Source organism: Anabrus simplex, chromosome 1 (genome assembly GCF_040414725.1).
Source record: "Anabrus simplex isolate iqAnaSimp1 chromosome 1, ASM4041472v1, whole genome shotgun sequence".
NCBI lineage: Eukaryota > Metazoa > Arthropoda > Insecta > Orthoptera > Tettigoniidae > Anabrus > Anabrus simplex.
In genome coordinates, this window is record NC_090265.1 from 1,577,452,137 (window position 1) to 1,577,475,208 (window position 23,072).

At 39.2% G+C, this 23,072-nt stretch overlaps 2 protein-coding genes across 3 annotated transcripts in view; one reads left to right on the forward strand and one right to left on the reverse strand.

The window, feature by feature from the left end:
• The window catches only part of LOC136858552 (ATP-binding cassette sub-family F member 1), a 133,043-nt gene extending 111,833 nt beyond the window's left edge, over positions 1-21,210 (reverse strand). The window contains exon 1 of the mRNA XM_067138171.2: positions 19,972-21,210. Within this exon, the coding sequence (XP_066994272.2) occupies positions 19,972-21,034 (1,063 nt within the window). The 5' untranslated portion in view covers positions 21,035-21,210. The remainder of the gene's footprint in view (positions 1-19,971) is intronic.
• A 488-nt stretch (positions 21,211-21,698) lies between these two features.
• hep (hemipterous) overlaps positions 21,699-23,072 on the forward strand; it is a 390,680-nt gene continuing 389,306 nt past the window's right edge. For both annotated transcript variants that reach the window (XM_067138172.2, XM_067138174.2), the window contains exons 1-2: positions 21,699-21,880; positions 22,228-22,388. In XM_067138172.2, the coding sequence (XP_066994273.1) occupies positions 21,733-21,880; positions 22,228-22,388 (309 nt within the window). In that variant the 5' untranslated portion in view covers positions 21,699-21,732. The remainder of the gene's footprint in view (positions 21,881-22,227; positions 22,389-23,072) is intronic.

The following is a 23,072-nucleotide window of genomic DNA, read 5'->3' on the forward strand; positions in this document are numbered from 1 at the left end:
CACCGCACCGCTAGATAGCAACTGTTGCGTTTATTAATTTCCTTTAATGCATTGGAGAAAGAAGCTCTGGATATTGGGCTAAATGCACAGAAACAGCTTTTTAACTCTGCAAACCCACTTTCCAGTGTTAGGCATTTGTGATAGATGACTGTAAAACTTAAGATGGCACTTCTTCATAACAAATGAGGGGAAATTTAAAGTACAGCTCTGCATTTGACCTCGTGTGATATTTGCGCTCAGACTGTTGATCTGGGCCGGGGATATTTCTTAGGAATTGCCCCTCTCTCATTTGGATCGTGTTGAGTGAGGGCCAAGCATTCAGCAGCATATTTATTTATTTATTCGTATCAGAAGCATACATTTTACATTGCATAATGGTACTTAATGACATACATATCAAATAGTGTCTGCCCAAAATTTTGCCAAATCACGGGCATTAGGTGTTGCAGCCATCAAGTCCTCTATTGTGCATCTTAAAGGACACTTACTACAGTTCATGAAATGGGCTGTGGTTTGGTCTTCACCACATTCGCATTGCCTGGATGTGCCAGGAAAGCCCCACTTTACCATATTGGTTCTTGATCTACCAACCCCAGTGCGAAGCCTGTTCAGCGATTTCCACGTAGACCAATGTTCCTCGTGTCCTGGGGGGAGATGTTCAATTGGTAGCATCCAATCAGCAAGTTGAGGATTTCTAGTTCTCCATAATCTCAACCGTGTGGATTGGGCAGATTCGTTTAAATCTTCGGTTGTATTCAGGAAACTCCTCCTAGACCTCAATCTTCGGTGGGCAGGTTCATATCCATTTAATGGGTGTGCACATGAGGCAAGTGCATATAAGGCTCAAGGACATACTACTGCAGTTTAGTGGCAGTACTTGGCCTGTCATGACATTACTCCAGCACAGGATATGTACAGTGTGTTCAATGTCCCGTTACTTCTTCATACAAGAGGGGGGCAGTGTTCTCCCCAGAAACTTTCAACAGCTGGGTGGCAGGAATGAGTAGCCGGGCGAGGAATACTATGTAAAAAATGAATACAAAAACTTCAGGGCATAAATGAAATGGCATATGGCTTTTTGTGCCGGGAGTGTCGAGGACAAGTTCGGCTCACCAGATGCAGGTCTTTTGATCTGACTCCCGTAGGCAACCTGTGCGTCGTGTTGAGGATGAAATGATGATGAAGACGACACATACACCCAGCCCCTGTGCCAGCAAAATTAACGAATTAAGGTTAAAATTCCCGACCCTGCCGGGAATCGAACCCGGGACCCCTGTGACTAAAGGCCAGCACGCTAACCATTTAGCCATGGAGCCGGCCAGGGCATTAACAATAATAATAATGTAACCTCAGCTACCCCGTGCAAACATTTTAATTTGAAGCCATCTGGCTGCCTGCTCGTCAATGCTGATGTTCAGTTTTACTCTAGGCCTACTAGAGGACAGACAGAGTAAACTGAGTCTCTCTTGGGCGTCTAAGGCTGTTTTAATGAATTTTGTTGGGTAAACACCAAATATGTCGCCAGAGATCTTTTAGACGCTGACATTGTACGACATGGAATGTTGCCCTTCAAAAATCCATGTACCTCTGCCAGGTTTGAACCCACTATCTCTGCCACTGATCCACGAAGGGCAATAACAGTAATATCAAACAGGTAAACATTAACTAATTTAGTGTTATTATCACAAACAAGATGTCCTAGTGTTCTACTGCTTGTTTATAATCAAACACCGGGGTCTACCCCTCGGTTGCTGTAGATTGCCATACGGGTTTGTGACGTCATGAGGAATCCAGTGCTCTCGTGCGTTTCCATGCTAATCCAGATACCGCTCGTGCACGACACTACATTACAGTCAAACTAAACATTTAAACTTTGATGTAATTGATGCGATATGCTAACAATAATGATTTATCATTTAAATGAACATTTTTACAGTATTTACATTTTAATTTGGAGCACGCAATGACGCGAATATGTATTAATATTACATAACTAGCACGTATCTGGGTTGTGTTAGCCAGGCGGTCTGTGAAAACGGCAGGGCAGTGTGCCTACTAAAATGGTCCTAGGGAGAACACTAGGGGGGATCAAATATGTCACGGGTGAACAATGTAGTGGAAGGGGAAAATGTTTATTGAATACTTTATTTGTAAAGTGTGGTAATATGTTTTATTTGTAACGACCTAATCTGTACAGTGTAATATTTGTAACATATGTATTTGTAAATAGTAGATTTCAGTTCTGTACTTACTGGAAGTATCTAGAAAATTGTTACATGAATTTTTGAACAGGGTGTGTTGCCTTTTGTTGGTTATGTGTTCTAGAAGGCATTTTCTAACTTTTCTGGAAATGGAAGATTTGCGAACGTGCGTATTCGAGAAATTTAAAGTTAGCGACTGAGGTAGGAATTGTGATTGGTGAATCTAGGTGATGATAGGCGGACTCAAGCATTCTGATTGGCTACTCCAAGGCCAGGGTTTACCTTTATATAGAGTGCGAGGCAGCATTTCGTCTTCTTGTCTTGGCCTGGTCTGCCTTAGTCTGTCTGAAGTTTTACGTCGTGTGCGACGCCTCGCTACTGGGGATGGGCCACCTTTGGGTAAGCACGGTTGAATTCCTTTCCGGCCAAAATTTCTGTAATGTTCGGTTGCTATTTCATGTAAGAGTCTGCCCTAGCCTAACCTAGATTCGCCAAATTAATTATTTATGACGCCTTAGCTTCTCAGCTGGGCTTGCCTGTTTGTTTTCGAGGCATTCCCTTTTCTTGTTTCACTAAATATGTAGATTGTAGTTTAATATATTTACCTTGCGATTTGCCTCTAGTAGTTGTCACTTGATGTACGCTAGAGTTTTGGAGAGTACGTTTACTTCACTGTAAATTGCATTGTACAACTGGATTTGTAACTAGATGTATAGTTGGTTTGAAATTTTGAACTTGTAGGAAGGTATTATCAAAGAACCTCTAAGTTATGTGTATCACAGAGCATGTAGTTCGTAAGTTGCAAGTTGGCGGATTTTGTTTGGAATGTATTTGTAAAATCCATTTGTAAATAATATTTTCCAAATTTAAGGATCACAGTTAATTATTTCAGAATCTGCAATCTAAGCCATATCCATGCCTTCGGTTAGGTCCTAGCTCCTTCCACCTTCCTGGTTTATTGTCCACCAGTTGGCCCTACTGATATTTATGTATGTTGTTGTCGGCGGAGATCCGCGTAGTTCCAGCTGATGTTCAACTGTGTGTGAAGTTTTTTGGTACTACATAATGGCACTTACCTGCCTTTACTGTGTTAAATGTTTTGTTTTAGTGTAACCGCTGTAGTAAATGTTACAAAATATAAACAGGTTTTAAAAAATTTATTTATTAAGGCAATTACAATTCATTTTTCCACATAGTGTCGTGCTTTGGAAATGCATTTGTCCCAGCGTATGATCAGCTTTTTGGTACCCTCATTGTAAAAAGAAAAAGGCTCGCGTTACCAGCCAATTGTGCACAAAGTCTTCTACACTCTTGTCATCTTCAAATTGTTGTCCTCCTAGAGCTTCTTTAAGCGGTCCGAACAAATGGAAATCACAGGGCAATAAGTCCGGGCTGTAAGGAGGATGATCAAGTGTAGTCCAGTGCATTTCCTGTAGCTTGGATATAGAACTGCAGTATGGGGCCGCACATTATCGTGGAAGAGGATGACCTGTCGAATCGGTCTTGTCTATTGCGGCGATATGCAACCCTTGCCTTGTAAAACAGCTCGCAGTAGTAAGCAGCATTGACTGTACATCGCTCATGCAAAAAAAATATTTAAAAAATATAAAAAATCTGTCAGCAAAATGCCTCGCCGATCGAAAAAACGGTTTGCAAGAACCTTGACAGCTGACATTGGAGTCATGGCTTTCACTGGTGCTGCCTCCGCTTCCCTCTGCCACTGCTTACTGGCCTGTTTGGATTTGGGAGTGTAGTGGTGGAACCATGTTTAGTCACAGGTGACGATCTGACTCAAAAATGCATCACTTTCTTCTTCAAACCTTGCTGTAAGCCTCTGACAGACCTCTAAACGTCTCAGCTTCCGATTTTCGGGCAAAAGACGAGGGATCAATCTTGGAATACACTTTATGGAACTGTAGGTAGTTTGTGATGATTGTTTGACAGCTCCCATAACTGATTACGACATGTTCTGAAATTTCTAATACTCTCGCCCGACGATTTTTGTCAATAATGTCTTTAACTGCACTAATGTTTTCGTCTGTAATGCTGGTCCGAGGACGGGGAATGTGTTGCTGATTTTCCACATGTTCTCGTCCTTTCTTGAACTTTTTATGTGAGGCAAACACATGCATCCTTGACAATGTTTAATCACCGAACTGTGCAGTCAATTTCTGGCAAATTTCTGCCATTGTAACTCCTTTACAAGGAAGAAAATTTCTAATCATGCATTGCACAGTGGAGGGGTGCATCTGTTGCAACGACATCATGAGCGTTACTGATGAAACGATGAGAAATATCTAACAGCACGCTCTCTCCACTCCTAACGGTCCTGCCTAAGCGTAGCAGAAGCCCGGAGCAATCCTACAAACTGTTGATGTTCAGAAACAAAAATCCTGTTAATATTTGATCGAACTTTGTATACTGTAGACCGTTTCATGTTCGTACCACCAGCAGTTGCAACACCTCCAAAGGCGTTACCACCGCCCGCAGCTGTTTAATATGCTCAGTGCTGATTACGTGCTGGGCATGTGATGCTAGTTTATAAGTGTGAGGGGAGCACATGCCTAGCGTGTCATGGGACGAGTACTAGAAAATGTTAACCACAGCTTTCCCACATGGTAAGAAAGATGCTTCTTGTCATCCCGCACAACGTTTAAGTCCAATCTACTAACAGATTCATCTGTACCTACATTTCCACATGCATATTCCATTTCCTGCGTATCTCCCATCCACAGTCTTCGTCATACGTCATCTATTTTTTTGGATCTTGAGCAGCAAGGCAACTTCAATGCGAGGTGAGACACTAAATTTTCTGATTATTATTACTTAAGAATAATTACAACTGAACTTGCAATTGTCATTTACTGAGCTCAATAGCTGCAGTCGCTTAAGTGTGGCCAGTATCCGGTATTCGGAAGATAGTGGGTTTGAACCCCACTGTCGGCAGCCCTGAAGATGGTTTTCCGAGGTTTCCCATTTTCACACCTGACAAATGCTGGGGCTGTACCTTAATTAAGGCCATGGACGCTTCCTTCCCAGTCCTAGCCCTTTCCTGTCCTATCATCGCCATAAGACCTATTTGTGTCCGTGTGACGTAAAGCAACTTGTAAAAAAAAAAAATTATTTATTACTGAACCACATTCATGAGCAACAAGAAAGAACTTGTAGTAATCATTCCTGACTGTGTCATGATGCGTATGCTATAATTTTATTTATATTTTGTTCGCATGGCCGACAATGCAGTTCCCTCAACATCACAACAGGGTTCCCGCTAGTAGCCTAAATCTGTTTTACCTGTATTTTATCTGGGATATTCCAGTTTTCCCTGCATTAAATTTAGTGGAACATGGTACATAAGAGTGATACTCTAGCATGTTTATCATATTCTGGAATGATCATCTTGAAACATATTTTGCACGAACACTTGCAATGTCATAAAATAATTGAAATAAATATATCATAAGTCAAGCTAAAACTTATCATAAGTGCCAATCTATGAAGTGGATATCAGTAATCTCATCATACACAGACACTACAAAAAACGCTACAACCAACGAAAATGAACTACATTGCTCACAGAAAGCCATCAGTCAATCACTCTTCAAACTAATACCTCTGTTCATCAGGGACCTTATTCTTGAAACTGGCAATAGTGAGCTTGTCATGTTGTGTTCACAGGTGACACACTCATAACAGAAAAGTATGGATTAGTGTTCAGAAACCCAGGAATAAGTTCCCAGTTTCTTTAGCAAATGGAAGTGTCATCTGAATACGTATGCTGGTCAACCAGTGTGCATAGAAACAAGCACCACTGACACATTCCATTAAAAAAATATATATATATATTTTCTGTGATAATTTTGCTTTTCCACAATAATTATTTCTCCTTAATACTGAGGCAAAATCTGTAATAATTATGGGCAGTCCATAATAGTTAGCACCTCTACGTTATGTAAATGACATAGGTAACTTTTAAAACATTGGGCGTTCTAAAAAGAACTTTAAGATTAGAGGTATTGCCTTCTTAATTTATAGTACACACCTAAAAAAAAAAATGTTTTTCACTGTTTGTATTTTTGTATGTGAAGAATGTTCGCTCTGCTGCATGACAGACAGACATCAGAATGACTTGTAAACACTACCCGTTAGTGGCCGTGGAGGTAATACAGTCTCAGAACGGTCTAGAAGAGTCTGCTGTTACTGTTACCTGTGAACACAACATGACAAGAGCACATTTGTGTCCTGTGCAGTATACAGACATGCCTCGACAAGTAATTACCACTTCTGACCGCTTGCGCATAGTGGCACTGCATCAGCAAGGCCCGTCTGTGAGGGCAATTGCCAGCCTGGTTAGTGTATACCATAACAATGTCGTCACTATGGCGTGACATAAAATGTTGAAGATCGTCCTCCCAGTGGTCGTCCGAGGTCAACAACAGGAGCTTAAAACTGTTGCGTGTGAATCCTAGTTCGCAAGAACCGGGCAGACACCACAACAGAACTGCGTAATGCCTTACGGCATCAGAAATAGTCTCCATAGGGACCACCTACACTCAAGAGTTCCTTGGCAAGCACTTGCACGTTCATCCCAACACTGCGGTCCCAGGTACAGATGGGTAAGGGAGTACTTGGAATTGACTCTGGAAGAATAGCGGCAGTTCCTCTTCATGGATGAGTGCCGAATGTGTCTGACGCAGGATAATTGCTAGAGGGCAGTTTGGAGAGACTGAGGTAATACCAGACGAGTCCCGAGTGCGAACATGCCCAACAGGGAGGAAGATCTATCATGTTTTGGGGCGGCATTATGTATGGATGTCGGACGCCACTCATCGTTGTAGAGGGCAATATGACTGGTACATAATACCAGAACAGAGCCTCAAAAGCCTTGTGGACAGCATGCAACGATGGGTCCAATCATGCTTCACTTCATGGGGTGGGGTAAGACCATACTGAGAGACAGAATCAGATTCCCATGTTCGATAGGTGGATGCATGTTGCTAAAGAATAGCATTTGTCTTGTGCCTGTCATTGCCTTTTCTTTACACCAATCATGTTATGCTTGGCATGAAGTATGTATTTGAATCCCATACATTCCCTGGGGTCATCAACAACCTGGAAACCTGGAACTCCAGGGGATGCACAATTTTTTTTTCAGTTGTGTATTATAATTTAAGTTTCATGAGAACTAAGCAATTACAAATTAATGGAGGGAAAGTTACTATCTACAAACATTTAATTTTACTAATCAAAGTAAGGACCCTGTAATTTCGTTATCATTAACAGTGAATTGTAAGCTACACCACTAACTAATGCAATACTAGATATGTCGCACACCTCGTGTACTGCCACCTTTTGAGCGGTTAGCACAAGTATGTCTTTTTCATTCACTTTTTCTCTACCACACACATTCACTCTATCTGTCTATTTTTCTCTCAAAGTACTACTCATTGAGTATAACTCGCTTAGTCTACATATCGGTCTCGTCCGATCATTTCGTTTGGGTCCAGTCTTAAACTGAAAGTTAATTTTGATGTGACAAGCCATTCCCTGTGTATTCCCTGTATATTTTCTGCATTTTTCTTTACCCGTGCTCTCTCCGTTTTCCCTGTTTTTCCAGAAAATGGGCACCCTGCACAAGGCCCACACAATAAGAGACATGCTTTGACAGAAGAAATGCTGCTCCAGCAGTTTTGCAATGATAAAGACATTGTGACACAAACTTCTATGATAGAGAAGTGTAAATATGAATACATTTATGTTTGTAATCATACTTTAAACATTTCTATGTTATCCGCAGTAAATAATGCACAGTGATCTACCAACACGCCTGGCATGTGATCCGTTTGATGACCAGTATTAGCTGCCTCTGTGGATCCGCAGTAGAGTGTCGGCCTCTGGATCCCAAGATAGCGGGTTCAAACCCGGCAGAGGTAGTCGGACTTTTGAAGGGCGGAAAAATGTCCATTTGACACTCCATGTCGTACGTTGTCGGCATGTAAAAGATCTCTGGTGATGCATTTGGTATTTACCCGACAAAATTAATTAAATCTCAGCCATATGGAAATTCCAAGTTCCCATGGAGGGAATTAGATATTTTTCCACCAATAGAGCATATCAAAATCAGATCAAAAATTAGATGTATGGCTTTTCAGGCGTTTGCTCTATTAACCAGCATTTTGTCTTAGGTCCGACACTAGACTCTTCAGAGTGGGAAGTGTCAGACCCTACCCACTGATGCTGGGGTGTATGCAGGTGAACTTATCAGAAGCCTTTTATGAGGCACAGTCTGATAACTGCATACGGGAGATATCCACAATGGAATATTTACAAAGGAAAACTGGCACTGCTGATAGTACCTGGCAAGACACTTATCCTGATGAATGAAATAAGGGCATATGTAGGAGTTCTAATTTATATGGGATTGGTTGTTTTACCTTCATTCTTTACGATATGAGTAACTGACCAGCTCTCACAGCTCATGGAAACAGACAGCTGAACTTCCGGCACAACTTGGTGCAACAGCTGATCGGGAACTTCACGTCCCGCAAAGGAAAATAAGTTTACCCATCAGCTGTCCATCCCCTAAATTATTTCATTCTCATGTGAAGATACCTGGTCGTGCCAAAGTGTGTGTTTTGTATTTACAAATGAAAACTAGGGCTGCCTCTGGGAAAGGCAAACAAACAACATTCAAATGTAAGCAGTGCGATCTACCACTGTGTAGGACAGGGTGCTTTTTGGAATACGATCAGGAGCGAAATGTGGATATTCAAAATTAGGGTGAGTATGCACCAATCATTTCGGAACGAAATGCAAAATAAATTATTACATTTATATCTTTATTCATTTCACTTCTAGTTATTTTCTTTTAAAGGGTGGTATTATGCTGCTGTGCCTATTGAGATTTAAAGGACTCTGTCAGAAAACATGGTAATTACGGCTGGGCATCTGCCTTTGAATGGGGAATGGCAAAGGGTTAATATGGGAAGGACAGTTGATTCAGAAAGAGATGGAGGAATATTCTGGACATAGTATTAGCCAACATGAAACTGTTTTTGTCGTAGTTAAAAATAAATGTGATAGAAAGGAAGGTCTTAAAATTAGGACTATTAGGCAGTACCATATCGCTGATAAAACAGTCATGAGGGAGTTTAAAAAAAGTAACTATGATCGGTGGAAAACTGTAAATAAATAAAAATGTAAGCAGACTCTGGGATGGATTTAAAGCAATTGTTGAGGAATGTGAAAACAGGTTTGTACCTTTAAAGGTGGTAAGGAATGGTATAGATCCACTATATTATAACAGAGAAGCAAACACCCTGGTATTTGCTGATGATGTGCTTTTATGGGGAGAGACAGAAGCTGAAGTTCAGAAGAAACTTAATGAATGGAACAACACATTCAAAAATTTTGGACTGAAGATGAGCAAAACAAAGACGGTGGAAATGACCATCAACAGAGAAGGAACAAGCTCAAATATATTTCTGGAAGGAGCAAAAATCGAATCAGCTTCCCACTTCAAGTACCTCGGAAGCACAATATTGAAAGACAACACTGTTAGGCAGGAAATACTCAGCAGGACACAGAAAGCATCAAACTTCTACAGTCAAGTCAGGAATCTCCCCTGGGACTGCAAAATACCACAGAAAGCGAAAACAATCATGTACCACACTTACTTCGTACCAATCCTCGCGTACGGTTTAGAGACATGTACCCTACTAAACAAAGACTTCAGTAGAATCCAAGCAACTGAAATGAGATTCATTAGAACTAATGAACCAAAGAACCAGAAAGGACAAAATCAGAAATAAAGTGAATAGGAAAGTACCTGGTATTGAGGTTCCTATTATCAGTGTCATAAAGAAACGCAGACTTCAGTGGTATGGGCACGTAATGAGAATGAACAGGGAAAGACCTGCCAGAAAATATTTCGACCTTAATCTCGTAGGAAGAAGACCACAGGGAAGACCAAGAAAACATTGGATAGAGACTGTAAGATCAGATGTGGAGGAGAGAGGATAAAATGGGAGGATGTACTGAATCAAAGATGTATGAAGACAGGAGATGGCGAGCGCTTGTACACCACACCCGGGAAACTGGAGTTGGGAAATGATGATGATGAAGTAAAGAGACTAAGGAGGAGGTGCAGATTGGAAACAAATACGGTACTTAGAAATGGGTGTGGAAGGAGAAATAGAAGGAACTACTAGAAAATTGAATCTAGCAAGGAAGTCAGCTAAGGTAACATAATGGCAAGCATAACTGACAGTCATACAAATTTTAGTAAAAATTATAAGGTATGCATAGGTACTTTATGGCAGAAACAGGTTCCAAGAAGGACATTCCAGGAATCATTAATGAACAAGGGGAGTGTATATGTGAGGAAAAGGCAGAAGTATTCCTTCAGCAGTACGTACAGATTGTTGGTTACAGGGATAATGTCCAATTAGCAGCGCTGATTAATATTAAAGAAGTTTTAAAAGTTACCTATGATAACGACATTTACAATAAGATACAAAAGTTGAAAACTAGAAAAGCAGCTGGAATGGATAAGATTTTGGGGGGATATACTAAAGACATAGTTTTAGGATCACATAGTAGAGAAGATCTACAAAATACTATGGGCAGGTTACAAGAGTATGTAGACAACAATAGACTGACAAACTCAGATAAGACAGTTCTAATGATATTCAGAAAAAGTGGAACAACAGCCGCTGCGAAAAAGATAACTTATAAAACAAGAAACTTAAGTATTTACGAATCACCTTTCAAACAACAGCAACTTCCTTCAGAATAAACATAAGATAAAAGTCAGCTGTGGAAATCAAGAACATATATGACATTAACGAGCCCACCAAGATATCGTCACCTAGGTGTGAGATGGACAGTATGCAATGGTATGATGATAAACCAGGGGGGTCTCTTCCCGCATCGCTCTCACTTGTTTCTCTCCCTGGCCGCCTTCCGCGTGACGTCATGTGATATGAGACAGCGCTCGCCTGTCCTGCTGACACGTATTACCACTACAGTCTAAAATGGTCATAACTTCTGAACCATTCATGCAAATAATGTCCTGACAAGGTTACTGTAATCCTTATAAAATACTGGATGAGGTCAAACAATTTATTTTGATGAGGAACTCGAGGATAATATCGAAATATTTATTTAATATTAAGGAGTTATATTTTTACCACGGACTATAGCATAAAATCGCTTCTAGAGGACAGCCGGTTGGAAATAGGTATGTGCCATCACAGACTTTTTTGTAGAGGTTCTATGCTCTACAATTCGTATGCTTACACTTGGGGTCTATTGTTGATGGTTCACGCAGCGTAAGCCAAGAAAGCAAGTGACCGACTGACCAACATTTTTGTCTCTTTCTACGTATTTACTGTATATCGGATCACGGACACATAATAATTTTATAGTGGTTCACTACGTGAACAGTGTTTGTGTTGTCAGTATCTGAAGTAGAACCACTGTACTGATTAAAATGCAGTCAACATACTATGGAAACGTGTGGCGCTATAAATTGTCAGCATGTAAAAGAACTCCCATGGGACAAAATTACGGCACCTCGAGTCTCAGAAAAATGTAAATGTTGTTAGTGAGACGTTAACACAAATAACATTATTATTATTTTGCATATTATAAAGAAAATAACGACAACAACCATCATAGACAGTTAGTTTGCTACTGTGATGGCATAACAATACTTCCTCTTTAGCAATGCTTGGTTGTTGAAACATTTCGTAATAAACTCTTGAATATCTCCATTATTACATCTCGTACGGTAAAAAGGTGTCAGATATAAATGACTCAATGAAAATTATATTTTCTATAATTATTGTTATGTGCTAATAGCCAGGCTGAGTAGCAACTCAAATGGTAGAGCGCTGGCCTTCTTAGCCCAACTTGGCAGGTTCGAACCTGTCTCAGTCCGGTGGTGAAGGTGCTCCAATACATAGTGGGACGTAAAATCCAATAACATTAACATTATTATGTGCTAATAACTTATATTTCTGAATATAATTCAAAGCTCGTGAAATAATACAGTATCCGTGATCCGATATACAGTAAATAGGAAGAGAGAAAAATGTTGTGCGAGAAGAGACCTGTTACTGGATCTCGGTTATTTCAAAAGGGGGCGTCACACACCCCAGTCATGAGTGGTTAAAAAACAAAGCCCAGTTTGAAATTTCATTTGGTGTGTTTCATGGAAAGACTGTATCCAGATGCAAAAACATAATGAAAACTCTTATTTCTATTATTAAGTCAAAATTTCCGGTATTCCATGACAAAATAATTTGTCTCTACGTAAGGACCAGGACATTTATTAGGATATGGCATTTTAATGCAAAGTGTAAGGAGCTAGCACTGAGAAAATATGCCAATAAGAAGGCTAAGCTTTGGGCTGGTTCATCAAGTAGCCTAATTAAGTCTCCTGACACATACGTTTTAATAATTTAATATAATTCCATAAAGATGTCGATATGATGTATATTTTCCTATGCCATTCGATATAAATATTTACTTCATCAGGAAATAAATTAATTATTTTGAGTTGCATGGTAATATTTTATTTCTTATCGTATTACATGTCATGTATTTTATATTTGATGTTCTACCTGCTCAGCATGTGACTAAATTTAACGCATGTTCATGTTTTTAAATCTATTGGAAGTGCCGTTACTTATCGAATCGGACCAAACCAGACTATTATTTGATGAAAGATTGAGAAGATGTTTCACAGGCACGAGGACTCACAGGCTTGCTGTACTGCGACTGTGTACCTTACTCGCTATCGTTCATATCGCTCCAGCCAATGGAAGCTTCAACCGCCGGAGTAGCCTACCTTTTATTCTACTTACCTTGAGGATAAACGGTGTTAAAAGTCATGTTGTGAGTTTCACAAATAAGAAAAGACCACTCAGTTTTAATTACTGCTTTGTTGGGGTGAAAGTTCCGTATGGGAATCATTGTAATGCAAAAATACTACCAGTAATAACATACGGCTTAGAACTAACTTGAGAAAGGCTAACAGTTGGAGACTTAAACACAACAGAAAATGTGAAAGCAAGATATTTAAAGCGAGTTCTTGGAATCTCCAAAATGACAGCTTCAAGTTTAGCATATGGGATAAATTATAAAACAAGAAATTTAAAGTTTGTAAATATGAGCTAGCCAACGAGCCATTCTTAATAGAAGAGCAGGAACTTCTCAAAACCAGACAAGAAAAAAGGAAGATGATTCACCTGGACTTCTATTCTACAGATGCCATGCTAGATCGTAATTGGACAGGTCCGAATAATCGCTTGCGCAGCGCTCTTACAAGATTAGCAGTACATGGCTTTCATCATAAGATGTGCATACGAACAGGTTTTCAACAATGTGTGTGTGCCTTGTGCAGGAATTTATGTGAATGGTATCACTTCAACACCTCTAAAGAAAGAATTAAATCACTGCTGGAACATAGTGAAAATTAGATTAAGCTGATCATACTTATGTAGGGCCTATGTCATATTATGGCCTTTTGGCTGAAATAAATTCTTATTACGTACCACCATATCTGAAGTACTTATCTGATAATTGTTTGCATGAAGGAGCTATACCAAATGAATGGAGAGTTGCTATACTAGCCCGTGTGTATAAAGGAAAGGGTGATAGACATAAAGCTGAAAATTACAGGTCAGTCAGTTTGACATGCATTGCATGTAAGCTTTGGGAAAGCGTTCTTTCTGATTATAATAGACATGTTTGCAAAATTGATAACTGGTTCAATACAAGGCAGTTCGGGTTTAGGAAAGGCTATTCCACTGACACTCAACTTGTAGGATTCCAGCAAGATATAGCAGATATCTTGGATTCAGAAGGTCAAATGCTTTGTATCACGATTGATCTATCTAAGGCATTAGATAGAATGCATCATGGAAGACTACTGAAAAAATGAGTAATAGGAGTGAAGAAGAGTCACTGAATGGGTGGCTACATTTCTAGAAAATATATCTCGGAGAATAAATTAGAGAAGGCGAAGCATTATCTGACCCTATAATAATTCAGACGGGAATTCCTCAAGGCAGTATTATTTGACTTTTATGTTTCCTTATTTATATAAATGATATGAGTAAAGAAGTGGAATAAGAGATAAGGCTCTTTGCGAATGATGTTATTCTGTGACCTCGACAATGTTGTGAGATGGACAGTATGTACAATATAACTATTTATAATAGTTTATTTAAATCCGCCTTGATCAATACACTCATTAAATGAAAGAAACATTATTTATTAAACCATACATGTTTCGGGAAATCTCAACCATTCCCTTCATCAGTGGTTAGATCAAAGAATAACATAATATGACACAATCTTTTGTTTTACAATTTGAAGGAGTACTGTGTCCCAATACATCATGTCAAAGAGTAAAGAGAACTTATGAAATATTATAAAAATGATCAATACATACAATTTTGGTTGAACTGAATGAGAAACACTATACAAATTTACGATCTTCAAGTTTTTCTTCTTTTCTTCTTCTTATTGTTCCTTAAATGATTATATGCTAGCCTAAACTTGAAGATCATAAATTTGTATAGTGTTTCTCATTCAGTTCAACCAAAATTGTATGTATTGATCATTTTTATAATATTTCATAAGTTCTCTTTACTCTTTGACATGATGTATTGGGACACAATACTCCTTCAAATTGTAAAACAAAAGATTGTGTCATATTATGTTATTCTTTGATCTAACCACTGATGAAGGGAATGGTTGAGATTTCCCGAAACATGTATGGTTTAATAAATAATGTTTCTTTCATTTAATGAGTGTATTGATCAAGGCGGATTTAAATAAACTATTATAAATAGTTATATTGTACATTCAGACCAGTCAATACGGACCAAACACAATATTAACCTATCATGGTTAAGTTTATTAACAGATGGACAGTACGCGATGGTATGATGATAAACAGGGTTCCATATGGGAATCATTGTAGGTACCTAGGTGTTAATATAAGGAAAGATCTTCATTGGGGTAATCACATAAATGGGATTGTAAATAAAGGGTACAGATTCTCTGCACATGATTGTGAGGGTATTTAGCAGTTGTAGTAAGGATGTAAAGGAGAGGGCATATAAGTCTCTGGTAAGAGCCCAACTAGAGTATGGTTCCAGTGTATGGGACTCTCACCAGGATTACTTCATTCAAGAACTGGAAAAAATCCAAAGAAAAGCAGCTTGATTTGTTCCGGGTGATTTCCGACAAAAGAGTAGCGATACAAAAATGTTGCAAAGTTTGGGCTGAAAAGACTGGGGAGAAAGGAGACCAGATGCTCGTGTAAGCGGTGTGTAAATTAATACAAATATTGATTTGCTTTCCACCTATTCAATACAAATACTCTCAAAAATGATAGTTTTTACATGTAATAAGCGGTATGTTACAAGTTATACATCTCATCGTTGGGTCCATATTGAGCAATATATACCTTTCTAAATAAAGTTTGATTCAATACAGTATGATTTTTTTTGATTTAGGCCTACATAAAAAGCTTTACAGTATTATGTCTTAACGGGACATGTTTCGCCCACATTTTTGGGCATCATCAGCCGTTGTTCCTACACACTTCAATGAAAGCACACAAAATCAAGATCATACAACCCAATTAACTAGGAGAACACACTCCTCATTGGATATTAAAGACTGAACAATTCAAACTAACTAATGTTACCCGAAAAGATATAAAGTATAACAATTTAGTTATTTATCTAATGTTCAACAAGTGTAGACTCGCTCTTTTTAAATAGAATAATTTATGCAATATTGTTTTTTTATATAGGCCTATAGCACATTTCACCAATCAGAATAATTTAAAACAGCCGGATGTCTCCACAGATCATATACAGCGTCTTCATTTATGCTTGGCAAGGACTTTCTCGCTCGACCTTGGCCGCCAGTAACGGTTCAGTTGCCGTGCGTATGTACGGCACAATACGGTGCTCAAAATCATTACCATGCATTATACTCACCATGTTTAGAGTTTATGCACAAAATCATTATCATGCATTTTACTCACCATTTTTACAGTTTATGCTGAAAATGTTCCCCACGTGCTGCCAGACATAATCGGCATCTCCTAATGAAGTTTTTGGTTACTCTACCAAGTTCTTCAGCACTGATGGATGCAACTGCAGCTCTTATAAGTTTAGTGTGTGAGGGGTGTTCCCATAAACTACATTTTGTAACATTCCCCGCAAATAAAAATCACATGTCGTTAAATCTGGGCTACGAGGGGGCCGCAGATTTTTACTTATGATCCTCGTACCAAACACGCTTCAGTCTATTTTTATTGTTTACTGAACCTGTACGTTTGAATCTCTTGGCCAGTTGTTTTATTGTCCTATTGATAGGAATGGGTCTCCCTCGAAATTTAGCTCGAAACTTTCGTCTTGTCCTAGCGCACGATTTTCTCCACTTAATGTAAGTGTTGTGCAGATATACACGTTCATGTAACGAATATTTCACATACATTACAGCACTATACACAATCACAATAAAACACTATACAATACGACATACAGTACGCAGTAGCTTCATTGAACACCCTACTATGTTGGAGCTCGGCTCTTAGCAACTGCAGGAAATGCCGGAAACCGCGCGCGGCTCTTAGCAACTGCAGGAAATGCCGGAAACCGCGCGCGCCAGCGGCCGGTAATCGGCGGCCAAGGTCGAGCGAGAAAGTCCTTACCAAGCATAAATAAAGACCCTGTATTTATACAAAAACATATTTCATCAAATAGGCCTAGTATCCAAGTTAGCTTGACATTTTTAAGTATTTTATTCAGGAACAAATACTTAGAATCTTGGCTATTTTGATTGTTGAGTGTAAGAACAATGGCTGATGATGCCCAAAAATGTGGGCGAAACATGTCCTGTTAAGACATAATAATGTAAATGAATAAAAATCATACTGAAAAAGTGGATTCGCAAAAAAAAAAACTTTATTTAGAAAGGTAAGTGGTATATTCCGAGCTGTCAGTGGAGAGATGGCATGGAACGACATTAACAGAGGAATAAGTTTGAGTGGTGCCCTTAAAAGTAGGAAAGATCACAATATGAAGATAAGTTGGAATTCAAAAGGACAAATATTTGTTCATAGGAGGGGAGTCAGGGATTGGGATAACTTACCAAAGGAGATGTTCAATAAATTTTCAATTTCTTTGCAATCATTTAAGAAAAGGCTAGGAAAACAACAGGTAGGGAAATGCCACCTGGGCGACTGCCCTAAATGCAGATCAGTAGCGATTGATGTGTTGAGATGCGGGCATTGTGTGAAGTCAATGAGACTTTTGTAGTCGCCCTAATTGATCCATCTGCATCTACTTCTTAACCTTATAGCCTACATGACTATGATGTGCATAATTTGTGAGCATTTCTTCTAAATAACCAAATTTTGAGATTTCTTCTGTTCACATAATGACCAATCCAAACTACAGCTTCATCTTACAATAGCAAAGAATTATGGTATACTTCTACCATATTGAAGAGGAATGAATATACTTGTGATGGCAGAACTGATGTAAGCATTTAAAAGGAAGATTGTTTTTAGGCTGAATAGTTATAAATGTGGCATTAGTTCAGCCCATAGACTGGCGTAATTTGTAATGTTACAAGTGAGTGGAAGTAGTGAAATCTTACTTGGAGAGTTCTACCATATTGAAGAGGAATGAATATACTTGTGATGGCAGAACTGATGTAAGCATTTAAAAGGAAGATTGCTTTTAGGCTGAATAGTTATAAATGTGGCATTAGTTCAGCCCGTAGACTGGCGTAATTTGTAATGTTACAAGTGAGTGGAAGTAGTGAAATCTTACTTGGAGAGCGTCTCAGAGGAGAGATGCGTTCTTTGCGATGTCCAGGAACCCACCATCCCACCCCCAGAAACACATTTACTTTTATAACCAAATTAAGATTATTACACACCATGTTCATTTCTGAAGTAGCTACTTGTAATCTTATTGGCCAATGTAAAGTGGCACGTGACCTTCACGTCAAGTATGTTGATGATAATCCGTTACCAACTGCGGCACAATAAAAGCGCTTCGGGGCTTCTAACAGCTGTCCAGACCAATGGTCTTGTCCACGGCAAGAATCCTAAGCATCCAGACCAATCGTCTTTTCTAGATCTCATCCTAACCGTATACGAAACTAGGGGCCTAACGCTGCTTCTAACAGTCCAGACCAAGGGTCTTATCCACGGCAAGAATCCTAACTGTCCAGACCAATCGCCTTGTCCACGGCAAGAATCCTAACCGGCCAGACAAATAATCTTGTCTAGATCCTATCCTAACCGTATACGAAACTAGGGGCCTAACACCGCTTCTAACCGTCCAGACCCATGGTCTTGACCACGGCAAGAATCCTAACCGTCCAGACCAATGGTCTTGTCCACGGCAAGAATCCTAAATGTCCAGAACAATCATCTTGTCTAGATCCTATCCTAACCGTATACGAAACTAGGGGCCTATGGCCGCTTCGCGGATGGCAAGAATGGGAAACGATTCGAAGCATAGTTCCTAAGTAGAGGGGTTGGCAGCACTGAGCACTACTGCAGAACATCCTTTCCAAGAAGGCCGCGAGCGAGAAAACAAATGACAGTTGTTACGCGTAGTGGTCCACGGGCTGAACTAATGATATAAATGTAGGTTTATGACAATAGTGTAATAATAGGTTTTTTGGTTTGTCCAACCCTTGTCCTGTTTCTCTATGGGGTCGGGTATGAGGTGAGATGAATCTGTTGTGGTGGGTTTTTATGTCCGGATGCCCTTACTGATATCAACCTCATCAGAGGTGTTAATGAGATGAAATGAATGACGTGATATAACATAGTACGAAGGGAAAGGGTGAAACTCGGGTCCGGCACATAGCCTACTCCTGTCGAATAGCAACAAAGGGTCTGCTCAAGGCTTAACGTTGCCACCCGATGGACGAATCACAATCAACAGTGTCATATGCCCTCACTCCACGAGTACTGCGGATAGGTTTGGAATTTAATACAGGCTCTTGGCATGCAATCTAGTGATTAGAAGTTGTATACCACCACCTCCCCTACCCTGCCGGCCAACATTCTGATTGGAAAATTCTAAATTCCCATGGAGGGAATTTAGATATTTTTCACCAATAGAGCATGTTAAAAATGTCAAAAACATATCGGATGTAAGGCTTTTCAGGCGTTTGCTCTATTAACCAGCGTTTTGTCTTAGGTCTGACACTAGACTCATCAGAGTGGGATGTGTCAGACCCTACCCACTGGCAATAATTCCATTGTGGAGATTTATCTCCCGTATGCAGTTATCAGACTGTGCCTCTTATAAGGGCTTCAGATAAGTTCACCTGCATACACCCCAGCATCAGTGGGTAGGGTCTGACACATCCTACTCTGATGAGTCTAGTGTCAGACCTAAGACGAAACGTGGTTAATAGAGCAAACGCCTGAAAAGCCTTACATCTGATATGTTTTTGACAACATTCTGATGGCGACATTTTTTCGACCAACAGGACTCAAATATAAACGTTTGTAGTAGTATGACGTAGTATGTTGTAGTATCTATCAATACGGACATGAAACTAATAGATTACAACAGGACTCGAGCCGGCTAACCATGGTGTCAGACCGTTTAGACTTCAAAATATAATGAATAAGAATGAATGGGAATAGGCTATGTGATATATCACAGTGAATTACAATCTTGGAAAATTAAACATATCTCACCAGTATCTCCTTTCTCTGAAATCTCGTTTATTTCATCCTTATCAGCTTCCTCCTCTTGATCACCCATCTGTTCAACTATTTGTGGCTTGCCTGTTTTCCCTCCTTTGGTATATTTTTCACTAGGTTTTATTTTCACTTTTTTTGACTTACAGTCTTCTTTTTCATCTTCTTCACCATCCACTAAAATGTTCTCGTCATCACTGCTAATTTCCTTCTTGTTCTTCTGTTTTGACTTTTCCTTTGAAGACTTCACTTCTCTTTCTCTGCTACCGACAGTTGTCTCTTCAATAATACGAGTATCTGCTAGTTTCTCTGCAAGTTCGTCGGGCTCATTATCTCCACTTTCAGAGGGTGCCTTAGTCTTCACGTTCCTTTTATCCATACCCTTATTTTTTTCAAAATCCTTCTTGTCTGTAGTGGCAGCATTTGCACTTTTCTGACCCTTTCCAGACTTCTTCCCAACTTCCTTAAGCTCAATATTGTTCACCTGTTCACTTAAATCGTCAGACTCGGAGCCTAAGTCGTCATCGTCATCTTCACTATCCACTTTCTTTACTGTTTTCCCCTTCTTCTTCTTAACAGGCTTAGAAATTAAAGTTTCATCTTCTGAATCTGAAGGTGGCTTCAGTAACTTATCATCATCATCATCATCATCACTCCAGTCATCTTTCTTTCCTTTGCCTTTCTGCTTCTTCTTAGTATTTTGTTTAGCTGGTTTTGAAGAGACAGTTCTATCAGCATCACCCCCTTTATCCAATGCAGTTTCGGATTCTTCATCACTGTCAAGTTTTTTCTTACCTTTCTTTTTATCTTTCTTTGCTGGCAATGGCACTTCGTCATCAGATATAACCTGCGGCTTCTTCTTCATTCGAGAGTCATCTTCACTGTCACTCCAATCATCTTTCTTACCTTTGCCTTTCTGCTTTTTCTTAGCTGCTGTCTTCGAGGTTTTGGATGTCACCTGGTCGATTTCGTCATTTGCCTTAGTTTGAGGCTTCTCCTCAAAATCATCATCATCGCCTTGGTTGCCTTTCTTAACACCTTTTCCCCTCTTCGGAGGCATAATGGAATCCAAAAGCGATGCTAAATGAAGGACGATTCACCTTTTCAACACAAACAATATGTTACCCACGTGCAGCACCACCACTGTCTCACACCATTACCATACACCAAAGAGTATCTGCCATGCACTTCACCAGACGTAACACCGACGGATGAAGACTGAAGACTTGCAGCCAATGGCGAAATTCTACAGTCCTGTCAAATATATTGCGGAATTCGATATTCAGATTTTATCAACAGCGATCAGAAACTAAATATTTATTTCATTCAAAGCCTCTTGCAATCCCGTGAAAAGTCAGTCCATATTCCTTTGTTACTATAGATTATTCCTGTTTATTTAACTTCTATTTTTTACTAGCAGTGCTAAAGTAATTTACAAGAACAGATAGTATTCACGAAACACTGGCAAATGGCAGCAATGATAGGATAGATTTGGAATAGATGTTAAACTCAACGGATGGTAGCATAGCATTTGTCTCAGGCTGCTACGGAAAGGTTCATAATAAAATTAAATAAAACATCACAATAAAGGTGCATCAATGTAAAGGAAATAAGAAATCAAAAAATTTCTTAGCCTTGAGGTCTCTGTCACGGGAAGAGCAAATACAGTGTAGCCAATAGCACGAATAGCACTTGTTCAATAGGTTGCAGCACTGAATAGAGAGAGTTCTGTTGCTAAAAGCTGTTGTTTTGTGCAAAATGTCTACTTCTTTGGAAAGTAAAATATTAGTATTGCAAGCGCGAATTAAAGCTGAAAATGAAGCTAGAGATAGAGATAAAATGAATAAAGTTTTCGATGAAGTTATGCCCAGTCCAAGGCACCCATCCAGTCGTCGACCAAAACAATGTAAGTGTTGGAAGTGTAGTAATTAAGCATTGTTTTGTATTTCACTGTTAGGTTTTAATGCGTTTCCTATTTTGTGTTAACTTGCGTGTTTTGTAGATTTGAAGCCTAGAATTAATTGTGCGAGTAACTGAAGATATGTGCCTGACACAAATGAACGATTTTCCCGATGTGTTTTTATAGGTTAGACGTGTACTTTTATACTGTGTCTATCAAGCAGTTTCGGGACGAAGAAAAGTAATTGCTGTCGTATTCTTGTATGAACATGTATCGTCGTTTTCAAATCACGATTTTAGTCTTTATTATTGAATTAAGCGGTTTTTTTACCAATTGCAAACTTTTGTTTACAGTGGGAGAAATACGGACAGACGGAACTCCTATCAGACCTCGTAAACAGTTAGATCTTCCAGTTGGTATTGGAATGCAACCAAGGAACCAGGATGGTGCTGAAATTGAAAGCAAGTTGCAAGAAATTATGAAGATGAACGGCATATTAAATATAAATGGCAAGGTAAGCTTTTGTACTATTAACCTCTCATCCAGAGCTGAAATTAAGTTGTAGGTCCTATATTTGGTATAAAATTGCATATCCTTCAAGACACAATAACATGATTTAAAACTACAGTTATTTTGGCTGCTTGATTCCATTTTCCAACTGGATGTGTGACATTGGTATCACCCGTGGAGTCTGTCACTTTGGAGAATTTTGAGATATTTTAAATAGACTACAAATGTCGTATGTTAATAGTTGGTTTTCAAAACATAAAGGAAAAGGCACAATGTAATTTAATTAGTAAGGATATCAATGACAGCAACTCAGCAGTGTAACTCTGGATTACCTGTATGCAAGTCCCTTGCAATTATATTCTCTACAATAGACACTTACACCTGCAACTTTTATGTTACTTGATACAATTATCAACTGACTGATTTAGTAATCTAGCATATCTAATAAACGAACACAATATGATATGATCTATTACAATTATCACTTCTTGAGGGACATTCATTTATTTGCACAGTCTAGCCACAGATGTTCATGCAGATAGGTCACTTGGATTCTATCCAATGATAGACATTGACAGAGAATTCAATTTTGCTGATACAGTTAACCCACCATATGGATGGCTAATGTGGATGCCACCTGTGGATACACAGACTTGAGGGATCACCAGCATGACTCAGTAGAACTTCT